This window comes from Maniola hyperantus, chromosome 25, assembly GCF_902806685.2.
Source record: "Maniola hyperantus chromosome 25, iAphHyp1.2, whole genome shotgun sequence".
Lineage (NCBI taxonomy): Eukaryota > Metazoa > Arthropoda > Insecta > Lepidoptera > Nymphalidae > Maniola > Maniola hyperantus.
Window position 1 is genome coordinate 3,370,987 of NC_048560.1, and position 14,002 is coordinate 3,384,988.

General features: G+C 39.9%; 1 protein-coding gene across 2 annotated transcripts in view; it reads left to right on the plus strand.

Annotated features, from left to right (window-relative positions):
- LOC117993838 (irregular chiasm C-roughest protein-like) overlaps positions 1–14,002 on the plus strand; it is a 100,213-nt gene that overhangs the window by 39,543 nt on the left and 46,668 nt on the right. For both annotated transcript variants that reach the window (XM_069507126.1, XM_069507127.1), the window contains exons 3-7: positions 2,113–2,263; positions 3,263–3,343; positions 9,766–9,917; positions 11,029–11,120; positions 13,024–13,132. In XM_069507126.1, coding sequence (XP_069363227.1) covers positions 2,113–2,263; positions 3,263–3,343; positions 9,766–9,917; positions 11,029–11,120; positions 13,024–13,132 — 585 coding nt within the window. The remainder of the gene's footprint in view (positions 1–2,112; positions 2,264–3,262; positions 3,344–9,765; positions 9,918–11,028; positions 11,121–13,023; positions 13,133–14,002) is intronic.

A 14,002-nucleotide genomic window follows, 5' to 3' on the forward strand; every position in this document is an offset into this window, starting at 1 on the left:
TGTATTTTTACCTACCTACCTAATACGGTGAAAAATCCATAAAACTCCACGTTGGTATAAGAGCTCTGCACTTTGCCCCTACAAAGATGTTTCCTTTTTGTTGAGAAATTCATAAATGTTGCCATTTTAAAGCATCTATTATTCCCTGTGTCTGTGACGTCTGCCCCAGAAAGGAGAGAGTGACTACATAGAGACAAGTATGAGAAAGAAAAGACTGCGCCCTGGGAAAGAGCCATCGAGCAAGTACTGAACGGGCGCCACAGGAGAACATTATGATACTGATGTTGATGGGACACTAAGGCTAACGACATGAAAACATTAGGTTGGCTCTCCTTGAAAGCTTTGACGTTTAAGGGACTAGGCGCCTGGGGCGCGCGCCCAGGGCGCTGCGTTTCGGGTGCCTATTAAAATTGTATCAACGTTGGCAACGTGATGTTATCCGTTGAATAGAAGTTCCTACAATTTTAGTAAGTAAGCGTCTGAAATGCAGCGCATGCTTCTGGCACCTGTTACAACTAGTCCCTAACAACAGATACACAGGGTGTAACCAGAACGCTAGCAAAAACTTAGCATTATTGTTATACTTACTATCTAAACACAATCCAATACCAATAACCATTTGCCTCATTTTGTAGTTTTAGTATTTTATAAACCCGCAATGTATAGCGTGCATAACTCGGGTCAATGTCCACGACGCGGCATTGATTCCGAGTGGCCTAGTTATTCAACGTTCGTTAACCTGTAATGTCAGTCAGATGTTTTATTTGCAATATATTGTAAACTTTTACAAAATGTAAGATTTTTTAATATATTTTTTGCGTTCTTTTTTTGTGGTTTCATATCAGTAGGTAATCATAAGTAGTATTACCTGTTTTTGTTTTTGCTAGCGTTCTGGTTACGCCCTGTATATCACTAGAATTAACAGAGCCTCTATCCTCCAAGTAAATATCCTTGTGCGCAGGTTATAAGGTTATAACACGGTATTCTCTTTTAGCCTAATAAAAGCCGGTGTGGACAAAATGTCGGGCTCGCAGCGCACAGGGAATAATAGATGCTTTAAAATGGCAACATTTATGAATTTCTCAACAAAAAGGAAACATCTTTGTAGGGGCAAAGTGCAGAGCTCTTATACCAACGTGGAGTTTTATGAATTTTTCACTGTATTAGGTAGGTAGGTACCTCATTAGAAGGTAAAAATACTTGTCAAAAATACAAGCTTATGTATTATATATGTACCTGTGTATATCTTTACCTAAATATTATTATTTAGGCATTTCTGTGCCTATTAATATACATATTACTTATATAATTATTATAAATACTATCTGTCCCGGCTTACTCACGTGTGTAGTCGACGTTAGCCCGACTAGTTTCGAACCCATCCGGGGTCCTTTTTCAAGGGAGTCCGTCCGCGCACGCGCCGCGGTTTTGACTGCGGGACGCACGTGGGATAATTATTATCTTTATGTTACCTAACAACTTACGTGCACCTTAAACCCAGTTTCACTAGCCTTTAAATCCTCTTCAAAATAGTTGCCTGGTAGAGATCGCTTCACAGCGGTAAGGCCGCTAATTGTATGTTCTTCTTTTATAAAAAATATTATCTCAACTAAAAAAAAAAGCTTAGACCAGCGACTTCATCACTACTAGATCCTGAATCGACGATATTATGTCAAATATTAGGCTATGGTTGACATTAAATCAAAGAAAAAATAAGTTCCTAGGGTTCCTTTGCTTCCTTTGTTCCAAAACACCTGACTGACGCTATAGGTCAACGAACGTTGTGTAAGTAGGCCACTCGGAGGCGGGTTCACACGAGTTTTACGCACTATAAATTGCGGGTTTGGAAGATACTAAATCGCTAAAACAACAAAATGAGGCAAATGGTTATTAGTATTGAATTTTGTTCGGTAATATAACAATAACGCTAAGTTTTTGCTAGCGTTCTGGTTACACCCTGTATAGCCATGATCTTCAAAGTTTTCTTTGCTTTTATAAGCTGGGATAGGCAAAATGTCGCGCTCAAAACAAACCGGGAATAATAGATGCCTTAAAATGGCAACTTTTAAGTATTTCTTAAAATTAAGTCAACAGATTTTCTTTTTGTTACAGAGTGCAGTGGTGGGATCAAGAGTGACTTTGCCTTGTCGCGTAGTCCATAAGGCTGGTCAGCTGCAATGGACAAAGGACGACTTTGGTCTCGGCACGCATCGCCATCTGATGGGGTACGAGCGGTACAAGATGATCGGGAGTGATGAAGAAGGTAAGGATGAAGAACTTTTCAACCTGGTTCCTCCTTCACCTTTCTACTATCGTACCGCAAGGCATCGCCAAGGTTTGCACTCGTACGTAGTCGAAATTCCCCGGATACGTACGAAGCGATGTGCCTCCTCATTTCTGATTCGAACCGCTAAGATTTGGAACACCCTTCCAGTATCAGTTTTCCCCTCCAATTATAATATGGGTACCTTTAAGTCAAGAGTGAATCGGCATCTTCTAGACAAGCGCACTCCGTCCTAGGCTGCATCATCAGTCATCACTTGCCACCAGGTTTGATTGCAGCGAAGCGCTAGTCTGTAAATTAAAAAAAAAAAAGATTTATCCAACATCACTACTCAAAATATTATAAATGCGAAAATATGTCTGTTTGTTGGTTTTTTGGTTTCTCCCTCAATCACGTCGCAACTGAGCAACGGATCGATATAGTTAAAGATCTGGAGAGTGACATAGGACATAGACTTTTTATCCTGGATAATCAAAGAATTCCCACGGGATTTTCAAGTACCTAAATCCACGCGGACGAACATCCGAGCATCATCTAGATTCTAGTACATAATAGAAGAACTCTAGCAAAAACTTAGGGCTATTATTATACTACCTAAACACAATCCAATGCCAATAACCATTTGCCTTATCGCGAAGTTTTACTGATTTAATATTTTTCAAACCCGCTATCTATACATTATGCGTACAAAACTCAGGTCAATGCCCCACCTACGACGCAGCATTGACTTTGAGTGGCCTATTTACCTAATGTTCGTTGACCTCTAGCGTCAGTCAGATGTTTTATTTGCAATGTACTGTGAACTTTCAAAAATACAGTTTTTTTAATATGCTAGTTTAATACCAAGTATACTGCGTTCCATGGCAAACCTTGAACTTGGACTTTTGACAGTTCGTCAGACCTGGTCCCTCCAAGTCTGAGCACCAAACCTGTTAGGAATGGGTAAATTAATTTCTGAAATCTAATTCTTTGTTCCAGGAGACTATTCGCTGGATATAAGAGACGTTTCCATCGATGACGATGCACTTTATCAGTGCCAAGTTAGCACAGGACCAAGAGGTAAGATAAAACATCTATACTCAATAGCTTAGCTCAATGGTTGGTTAATGGAACTGAAATCCGAAAATTCGGCGGTTGGACTATTGTCACATGAGTAGATATCCATTCAGCGGGGAAGTTTCCTAACAACGTTCAAATTTTATACCTATTCTTATAGGGTTGTGACCTGTTGCGAGATAGAATAAAAATTAAAAAACCGGCTGAATTGAGAACCACCTCCTTTTTGGAAGTCGGTTAAAAATATTGTATAGTAAGCAAGATGTTTTTAGGGTTCCGTACCTCAAAAGCAAAAACGGAACCCTTATAGGATCACTTTGTTGTCTGTCTGTCTGTCTGTCTGTCTGTCAAGAAACCTACAGGGTACTTCCCGTTGACCTAGAATCATGAAATTTGATAGGTAGGTAGATCTTATAGCTGACATTTGGGGAAAAATCTAAAAACCGTGAATTTAGGGTTAGATCACACAAAAAAAATTAAATTGTGGTCATGAACTAATAATTAGTATTTTCAACTTTCGAAGTAAGTGACTATATCAAGTGGGGTATCATATGAAAGGTCTTCACCTGTACATTCTAAAACAGATTTTTATTTATTTTTATGCATCATAGTTTTTGAATTATCATGCAAAATGTCGAAAAAATACGACTGTAGTACGGAACCCTCATTGCGTGAGCCTGACACGCACTTGGCCGGTTTTATTTTTAGGCAAATAAGGTGTTGATATGATTTTCATAAGTTTTCAGCACTATTTCAGCATGTTTTACGCAGGTGAAATCGCTATCAGCATTATTTAGCTATTTAATAAGTTTTAATTCATTTCAAACATCAAAAACATTAACTTATTTCAGACGAGTTTGTATTAACATTAAAGTTATTAACTTATTCATACGAGATTGTAATTAATTCATCAAGTCAACAGACGTTCGTAAACAACACAAAAAGGATCCTTTACCATTCCTCTCTTACAAAAGTCACAAAGTCCTGTATACCTGTTCTAAATACGGACCCAGCGCGGCCCTAAATAAACTCAGGAACAAAAATAAAATTAAGGCCTGGGCAGTCAAAGCGCGAGAGCAACTGCACGCACAACATTTTATGATACGAACCGCTGTAGGTACGTGTATATAACTGCTAATACGTGTCCGTTTTTCCTGCCAAGTATAACTTGAACTCAAGACAAGAGTGAATAGGCATTTTCTAGGCAAGCGCGCTCCAACCTAGACCTCATCATTGATCTGTTTCTCAGGCATAGTTGTCGTCAAGCGCAAGCTTATTGCACACTTATCGTCATTGTTATAATACCTAAACACAATCCAATACCAATAACCATTCGCCTCATTTTGTAGATTTAGTGATTTAGTATTATTCTAACCCGCAATGTATAGCGTGCAAAACTCGGGTCAGTGCCCCGCCTACGACACGGCATTGACTTCGAGTGGCCTTGCAACGATCGTTGACTTCTTCACGTTCATTCGCCGTCAATCAGATGTTTTATCTGCAATATATCGTGAACTTTTACCAAATATAGGACTTTTATATATTTTTTCGCGTTTTTTACTGGTATCATATCAGTAATCATCAGTACTATCAACTGTCTTCGTTTTTGCCAGCGTTCTAATTACACCCTGTATATTTGGTGATACGAACTGAGGCACGACTGTAGAGGTGTCTGATCAGGCACGCCAGCGCAGCGTGGACGTCTATTTTGCCGCGCTCGCGTTTAGTGTGTTTCAAACTTAAACTCTGGGACAAAAACAATTAGAATTTTGCGAATGAAGCCCTGCAAACAGAGAATTAGCAAAGACATCATGACGTGGGTCCCCTTTCCTCATAATTAGTACCTAGAAAGGGACTATAATAAGTATTTATAGAATTCGAGTATTTTCATTTACTAAGACAAAATTTCACAAATAAACCTATGAAGCGATTTTTCTCCTCGTTTACTTGACAGTTGACACATAAAGTTAAAAAGGCACGTGAGAACTCATTTTGTACAGACTGTACATTGTAAATAACATATTTAGTTCCCAAGCAACCCAGACTAATCTAATGATTAACCATAGCTTTACAACTTTTAGGAAGCCATAAAATAGTCTGAAGCCTTACGCCGAAATATGACAAAGGGGAATCAGTGCGCCCGGCGCCGTCCTCCAACGATAACGTCTCTTCCAGCCGTTATCATCTTGAATTATTCAGAACCAGTGATATAAATGTCCCACTAGATACGGCGCTTCCTAGTATTCAACATGTTTCGATTGGTGACCCCACTCCTGTCAGCCTGTCAGTACGCTTAGTATAAGACTAGCTTATGCTCACGACTTCGTCCACGTGGACTAGACAAATTCCAAACCCTTATTTACCCTTAGGGGTTGAGTTTTCAAAAATCCTTTCTTAGCGGATGCATACGTCAGGTAAGGCCAAATCCCTTCTCACTCTGAGAGGGGACCCGTGGCCCTACCGCAGCTGTTTGACAGCTACAATGTCACGATCGCAATCATCTCTGATTGGTTAGTGCTCGCTCACTATTGGCCACAATGCATTGTTGCAACAAGAATCGAACAAATTCAGCCAATCAGAACAATTGAGATTGTAATAATGATTGATGCAGGTTTTAGACAATCGCCCTCCCGTGCTCTGTAGTGAGCCGGTGATGGGTTGATCATGATGATGATGAATTTTTTAATCACTTCTAGCAGCACTTTTCCTCAAAATGTTTTTCATCTTACCTCCCCGAAATTACCGCGATAAGAAGTTTTACTGCCTCAAGCCATAACGTTATTATCAACCCTGAACTCATTATAACAAAGTTTTGAATCGCCTGACAGAAAAATCGGTTCAGTGGAAACAATTTCGTGAACGAAAACTTTGAAATGACAAAGATGGTATTTATATTTAAAAACGTAGAAAGATTTCCGCGTGTTCCGTGTAAAAGCGACATTAATAATGACGCATTGGAAAGGGTATTTTTTTTTCATAATTTATCCGTCCATCCATCCGTCCGTCCGTCCGTCTGTCCGTCCGTCTGTCTGTCAGCGGGCCGAGCGTGGCCGTAATAGGTAAAGAGTGTGTAAGTATTTATATTGCCGCTATAGCAACAAATCTAAATATATAAAATGAAAAGGTGACTGACTAACTGACTGACTGACTGATCTATCAACGCACAGCTCAAACTACTGAACGGATCAGGCTGGGCATGCAGATAGCTTTTATGACGTAGTCATCCGCTAAGGATTTTTGTAAATTCAAACACTAAGGGGGTTAAATAGGGGTACAAACTTTGTATAGTCCACGCGGACGAAGTCGCGGGCATAAGCTATTACCTACTTTATAAAATTTAGAAATGGCTGTCATGAAAATTTAAAATTTAAGAGTGTTATTTCTTGAACGATGATACGGAACCGCTAGCGTGTGATTCCGACTCGCACTTGACCAGTTTTATTAAAAACTGGAGCAAAACATCACTTATTTCCTAAAAAGTATTACTAAAACTAGACAGTAGAGGTGCACTCGTTAGTCTAGAATATTTTCGAAAACGGCACTCAAATAAAATGCAGGCAACACGAAAGGAAAAACCACTTTTGTGAAACGGTCAAACAAACACTGCCGCTTTTTGGCCTGGTGTGAAGTGTATAACTTTCGTGGAGTTCTTGTTAACTACATATACAGGATGTAACCAGAATGCTAACAGAAACTTAGCGTTATTTTTATACTACCTAAACACAATCCAATACCAATAACCATTTGCCTCATTTTGTAGTTTTGTGATTTAGTATTTTTCAAACCAGCAATGTATAACGTGTAAAACTGGGGTCAATGCTCCACCTACGACGTGCGTAAATGCAGCCAGTATTCTCGGCAGCATTCCACGCGGGCATGATTTGTATAGTAATTAGATAGGCTAGCTTTTAGTTTTATTGTAATACTTTCAATTTAAAAATCAGTACCTTTAGGTATTATAAATGCGAAAGTGTGTTTGTTTGTTGGTTTGTCGTTCAATCACGTCGCAGCGGTGCAACGGATTGACGTGATTTTTTGGATGAGTATAGATATAAAGACCTGGAGAGTGACATAGGCTACTTTTTATCCCGGAAAATCAAAGAGTTCCCAAGAGGGATTTAAAAAAAACCTAATTCCACGCGGACAAAGTCGCGGGCATCAGCTAGTAAAATATAAATAATAACTCTTCATGAACTGGCGAAATACTGGCCGAATTAACGCGCCGTAGATTATTTTGTTGGAAACTTTCGCGCAACTATTTTGTGTTCGTAACTACCACAGAGCAACAATTATTAAACTCTCAGCCGCTGTTCGTCAACGTTTATAAGTTTATTTCAGACAATATTAAACTTTTGTTTATGAAAAATCGGGTTAAATTTTTGCAAGGATTTTCCGCGCCACGTTCTATGACTTTGTTGGCAACCCTAAGGCGCAACGCACACCGGTATAGCCGAAGCGTGCCGATGCAGATGGCGTCTGTGGTGACTCATGTATGTGTATTTAATTGTGGTGTATAAATATCGACTCGACCCTCTCACTCCACGTCTTTACTCTGCGGCGGTCTGAGCCCGACTGCCCGCTCACGCGACTCCAGGCAATCGCACTGATACGACTACCCTCCCACGCATTCTGCGCGGGGGAGACTCGAGACGACAATAGTGTCTTGAATGCATTATAGGTGTTGGTATGTATGTAAGTTTGTATGTATTATTTGCCTGCATGCTACAGCGTCTAACTTGACTTAATAAAACTTCAGCATTACAATGGATGCCGCAGCATTCTAAGGGACGCCGAGGCATCCCGCAGGCTTGTTTTTGTATCTACGGTCATCAATGAAATTTCAATTTTATCGTCATGCTCCTAAGCTTTATTTCTATTTCTTGCATGAAAATCACTTGCCTTCACGATTCGTGATTCGCTTATAGGCGGAGGCCCTTAGTGGTAAAGTTAGTTGGGATTTAGTATCATAATGAAATTATGCGGCAAGTTAGTTTTGCGGCCGCGGTGGATTGCGGAACGCGACGGGGCTCGAGTTATTGTTTCGCGTTTATTATCTGACCGCAAACTAAACTCAGTGGACGTACACCCGGGTATATTGTATAATTCGACAGTTTCAACTTGCTCATTCGTGAAGCTTTAAGGTATGTATCCGAACCACGCTGCACGCAGCTGCGCTGCCGCAACAGTGCTGTCACCAGCTGTCACAGTCCTGTCGCGGCACTACTGGTCCCCATACAATCTCTACATTCCGAGCTACGCAGCAACGTCGCGGCAGCAATGTAGCGGAACATTGCTGCGTAGCTCGGAATGTAATGTCATATAAGCTTGTAGAGATTGTATGGGGACCAGTAGTGCCGCGACAGGACTGTGACAGCTGGTGACAGCACTGTTGCGGCAGCGCTGCTGCGTGCAGCGTGGTTCGGAATCATACCTTTAATGTTTTAGTCCGTAACAAATCCAACCACATTCAAATACAGTGCGACAAGGCTATCTTGGCGCGTAGTGAAAATCGGAACTCACGTTGCCGGCAAGTGTCCCCTTTGTTCTTGTTTGAATATTCTAAGCCTTTTTTCTCCAACAGCGCCCCCCTGTCAGTGTCATTCAAGTGCTAAGAGAGCCTTGTCGCACTGTAGGTATCTTTACTTTGTACATTCCAACTTATGGCTCTATCATCATTAGTCAAAATTCTGTTAGGAGAGTACGCCAATTTTCATGAAAAGAGCCGACAAGAAAATAATAATAAATATTGACATTTTTAATAATAATTTTTAATAATAATTTGAACACATTTAAAAAACATATTTATCAACATTTTGCATCTTCTCCACTTTAAGTATATTTTTCATAGTTCATTTTATTGTATTCCTTTTTTCTGTGTTTTTATAAATTGTATCTTATCAGTTAGTTAGTGCATATATTTATTTAAGAATTGTTGTGTAGACATATTAAGGGTTACCGCTTAGATCTTAATCTATTGTTTTTTATTTTTATTTGGTCCATTTATAGCTGAAACCTGTTTTGTGTGCCTTTATAATAATAATAAAATAAAAAAAAATAAGCTCTTAACGCTAAATCAGCCTGTCTCGCTAAATCAATCATAGGTTCGGACTTCAGATACCTGTCGTGAATATGAAAACGTTTTTTTAGCGATCCCATGGAACTTGTTCAGTGGTGATAGCCTCGTTGTTAGAAAGAAAGAAAGAAAGAAAGAAAAACGTTTATTTTTGAAAGCAGCTGTGTTACACATTAACAGTTATTTAGGTATACCTAGGATTATAGTTAGGACATCTGTCTTCTTTTCGGTTGGAAAGCTCGAGGTGCGTACCCGGGATCGAACACCCAACCTGCTGATTAGAAGGCGGACGTCTTAACCACTAGGCTATCACGGCTCCGTCCGTAATGCGCTTCTTTTTTTTTGGTCCTAGGTGAAGCAGCAATTCGATCAAAATCCGCTCGTCTAACAGTCCTGGTGCCACCTGAACCTCCAAAGATCACTAAAGGACCTGTTTTAGAAGCTGTGGAAGACAGCGAAGTGATGCTGGAATGCGTATCTGTTGGAGGAAAACCGGCAGCTGAAGTAAGTTAGTTTTACAAGATTAATTCCAACACAGATGCCTTTCAAGCAAGCTTCCCAAAGAGCATAATATTATACCAATATTATAAATGCGAAAGTGTGTCTGTCTCTCTGTCTGTCTATCTGTACGTCTGTCTGTTTATTTGTTTAGATCTTTATTGCATAAAATTCACCATTCAGTCATCAGAAAACAGACCCAACTGACTGATGCACTTTCTTCTTCTTTGTCGTATCACTCTTGGCAGAGCGGTCGTGGTCATCACGAGGCAACGTCTTTGAGGGCAGATGTTATATGCCTCACGAGCATTCGCCATTTCTCCCTGCTGGCTGACAGCCTGGTACACTCGTGCAAAGGACCGCCCACAGCAGACTTAATTTGGTCTGTCCATCGCATGGGTGACCTTCCTCGTCCTCTGGTGCCCTCCTTGCCCTGCACGACAAGACGCTCGATGGAGTCACTCTCACGCCGGGAGACGTGTCCGAAGAATTTTAATATGCGACTCTGTACTATCGACGAAAGTCGTTTTTTAATGCCGAGTTCTTGGAGTATAGAGATGTTGGTACGAAATTCGGTCCATGAGACTCCTAGCATTCGCCTCCAGCACCACATCACCAGAAGATGCACTTTCATATACACTTAAAGCGAAATGGAAATGGGCCGGCCATATTAATAATACCACAGCGGTTACACTGTTCCAGGGAGGTCGTCAAATTGCTTGTCTAGTACCAACCTACCATATAAATCTTTCAAACTCAAAGTATGCTCTATAGATTTCAGTATAAGTGCGGAGTATAGCAGATTGTCCAATGACATTACAGATACTCATATTCAGCTAAATAAGGTTTTTTTTTAAAAATAGAGATAGCGAGCAAACGAGCAGGCGAGTCACCTGATGTTAAGTGATTACCGCCGCCCATGAACATTTGCAGCATCAGAGGAACTGCCGATTCGTTGCCGGCCTTTTAGGAATTTGTTGGTCCGCCCCTTGAATAACCCCATGTTGTAATCTAGTGGGAACACCGCCGATGGGAGTTGGTTCCACAGTTTGCGTGTGCGTGGAAAGAGGTTAATTCTATCAGTATTTTATATCTGAAAAATATAAATTGTTTGCAGATAACGTGGGTGGACAGCGATGGGGGTGTACTCAGCCAGGGGGTGACGTACACGGCCGAGCAAATGTCGGACGGTCGCAGGTTCATTGCTCGGTAAGTACTTTATTTTTAAGGCGGTTACAAACAGAACGCGGGCCTTCAACGTTTCCAATGCGTGATAGAAGTCTTACACTATTTCATCATTTTGATCAACACTTCACCGGCCTACTACTGAGCACTGGTCCTCTCTCAAGGCCATACTAGTCCGCCACGCTACAAAAGTACAAATTGGCAAACTTTTTAGATTGACTCACCTTTGAGAACATTATGGAGAAATCTCAGGCATACAGGTTTCCTCACGATTAACCGTTAAAGTGAGTGATATTAAAGTGGTATGTTCGCTGAGGTGCTACGAATCGGCATGAAAATAATTGTCTTTTTGAATGGCAAGCCTTATCTAGTGTAGCAGTGTTATTATATACACGTACATATATCTATGTAATGGTTACAGTTCACGACAGTATAAAACTTGTAACAAAACCTCGACGCTTCACCTTCTCTGGCAGGCGTCAAATGTACCTATAGTCACTATAAATACTATCTGTCCCGGCTTACTCACGTGTGTAGTCGACGTTAGCCCGACTAGTTTCGAACCCATACGGGGTCCTTTTTCAAGGGAGTCCGTCCGCGCCCGCGGCGGCGGTTTCACTCACGGTAGTTTAAACGCTAAAGTACCTATAGTCATCGACAGGTAGAGATGGCAATCTGGGTATGAGGTGGGGGACGCCCCGCACACCTGCACGTCACCCGCACTCGCCCCCGGTGCGGGTGTGCGGTGCTTTCCCTCCCGATTGCCATTTTAATTTTTACTATTGACAGATGTCGATTCAGGATAAACCGAGAGTTTACTCACTCTAGATCACTCTGCTATGGTTACGGTGTTGGTATGGCTAAGTACTTTTGACATGACGTTCTGTCATACAACCGCCGTCTTTTTGCACTACTGTCGCGTTGCATTTGTTTCAAGCTTTAATTTAATCCTCTTTGAACATATAATTTATTAAGACTATGCTAAAGAAATTTGAATATTAGATTTCAAATTCTATTATATTTCACGTTTCTTGTGAAAATCTCTACAAACATTGTTAAATTGTTTGATATTTAGGATTTCATCTTTCTGAAACTTAATAATTTGTTTTAAGTTATTTAAAAAGATACTTTAATAAATTGAGGTTATTTTAATGGCATGATGGCAAAGTCAGACCTTGACTGTGCCCTCATAAGAGGCTACGTAGCAATTAAATTGTGGTTATGAACAAATATTGCTATTTTCAACTTTCAAAGTAAGATTACTATACCAAGTGGGGTATCATAATAAAAGGGCTTTATTTGTACATTCTAAAACCAATTTGATTTATTTTTAGGCATAATAGTTTTTGATTTATGGTGCAAAATGTCGATAAAATACGATTGTAGTACGGAACCCTCAGTACGCGAGTCTGACTCGCACTTGGCCGGTTTTTTTTATTCAGACACAAGTTAACCCTGGATTGTAATCTCACCTGGTGGTAAGTGATGATGCAGTCTACGATGGAAGCGGGCTAACCTGGAAGGGGTATAGCAGTTTTTATTAAACTTATTTTTATGCATAAAAGTTTTTGATTTATCGTGCAAAATGTGGGAAAATAATACGACTGTAGTACGGAACTCTCGGTGCGCAAGTCAGACTCGCACTTGGCCGGTTTTTAATATTATTAAAGATTAACTGACTCTCTCTTTTTATAATATACCTACCAGCAGATACCCGGGGTGTGTTAATACGCCAAAAAAGAATGTGCTTAATGCATTGTTTTAGTGGTCTAAAACCATCTTCGCATTATTGACTTTCTAATGAAAATGGTTTGAGGCAGATCGGTTGGATTATTTCAGTCTATAACACGTGCATAAGTAGAAATGTTTTTTGCGTTTTATATAGACTAGACATAGATATATCTGATAGATGTTTTATGTTAAACAGATCAACACTTCGTCTCCGTCCAAGAAGGCACCACCACGACCAGACGTACACGTGTCAAGCTCAGAACACTGCCGATAGAGCCTATAGATCAGCTACTGTCAAACTAAAGGTAATTACTAATTTTATATTTTGGTAGACGAAGCATGCTCGCTAACTATGGGCCTCTTAAGAAAGCTAACTCACCAAGCGAGAAATGGAAAGAGCTATGCTTGAAGTTTTACATGATCAAATTAGAAATGAGGAGATCCATAGGAGAACCAGAGTAACCAACATAGCTCAGCGGGTTGCGAAGCTGAAGTGGCAATGGTCAGGCCATATAGTTCGAAAAACCGATAGACGTTGGGATCCCAAGGTGCTGGAATGGCGACTTCGAACTGGAAATAGCATTCAAGTCCTCAAGTTTAAAGTTTTTTGTTGATAAAATAACAATAGTTAAAAATACTACAAACTTATAAATAGACCAAGAGATAAAAATGCATAAAATTATAAAATAGATTATTCGCAACCTCAACAGATTACAAATGCAAACCGACTATCAAAAAGCGTAATTTTTTTACCTACTTTGAATAAACGTTTTGACTTTTTGACTTTTGATTATATTTCCTTATTAGAAATTTCCCTTGAAAATTAAAAGTTCATCCTTTATTTTGCCATAGTAAGCCCTCGCTATAGTCGCTCAACGTTGACATAAAATAAATGAAATATAAAACAAAGACTTTCGCCGCGAAAATTGGATGTGTAATCCTGCTTGCGGCTGTGGCTTATTGACGTCATTCTTTTCTAAGATATTTTCCAAGTTATTTTTGATATTTCTAAGTTTGTCGGCAGCTTATACACCACCATTATTCGAGCTGAAATATTGAATTGTGTGTCAGTTATGAAAACAATTTTGATACCTGGTTTGCTAAAATCTTAAAATCTTTAACTATGACAAAGGAAATCGTTTGTCTCATTCAGCTCTATGTCATAAGCTGTTATA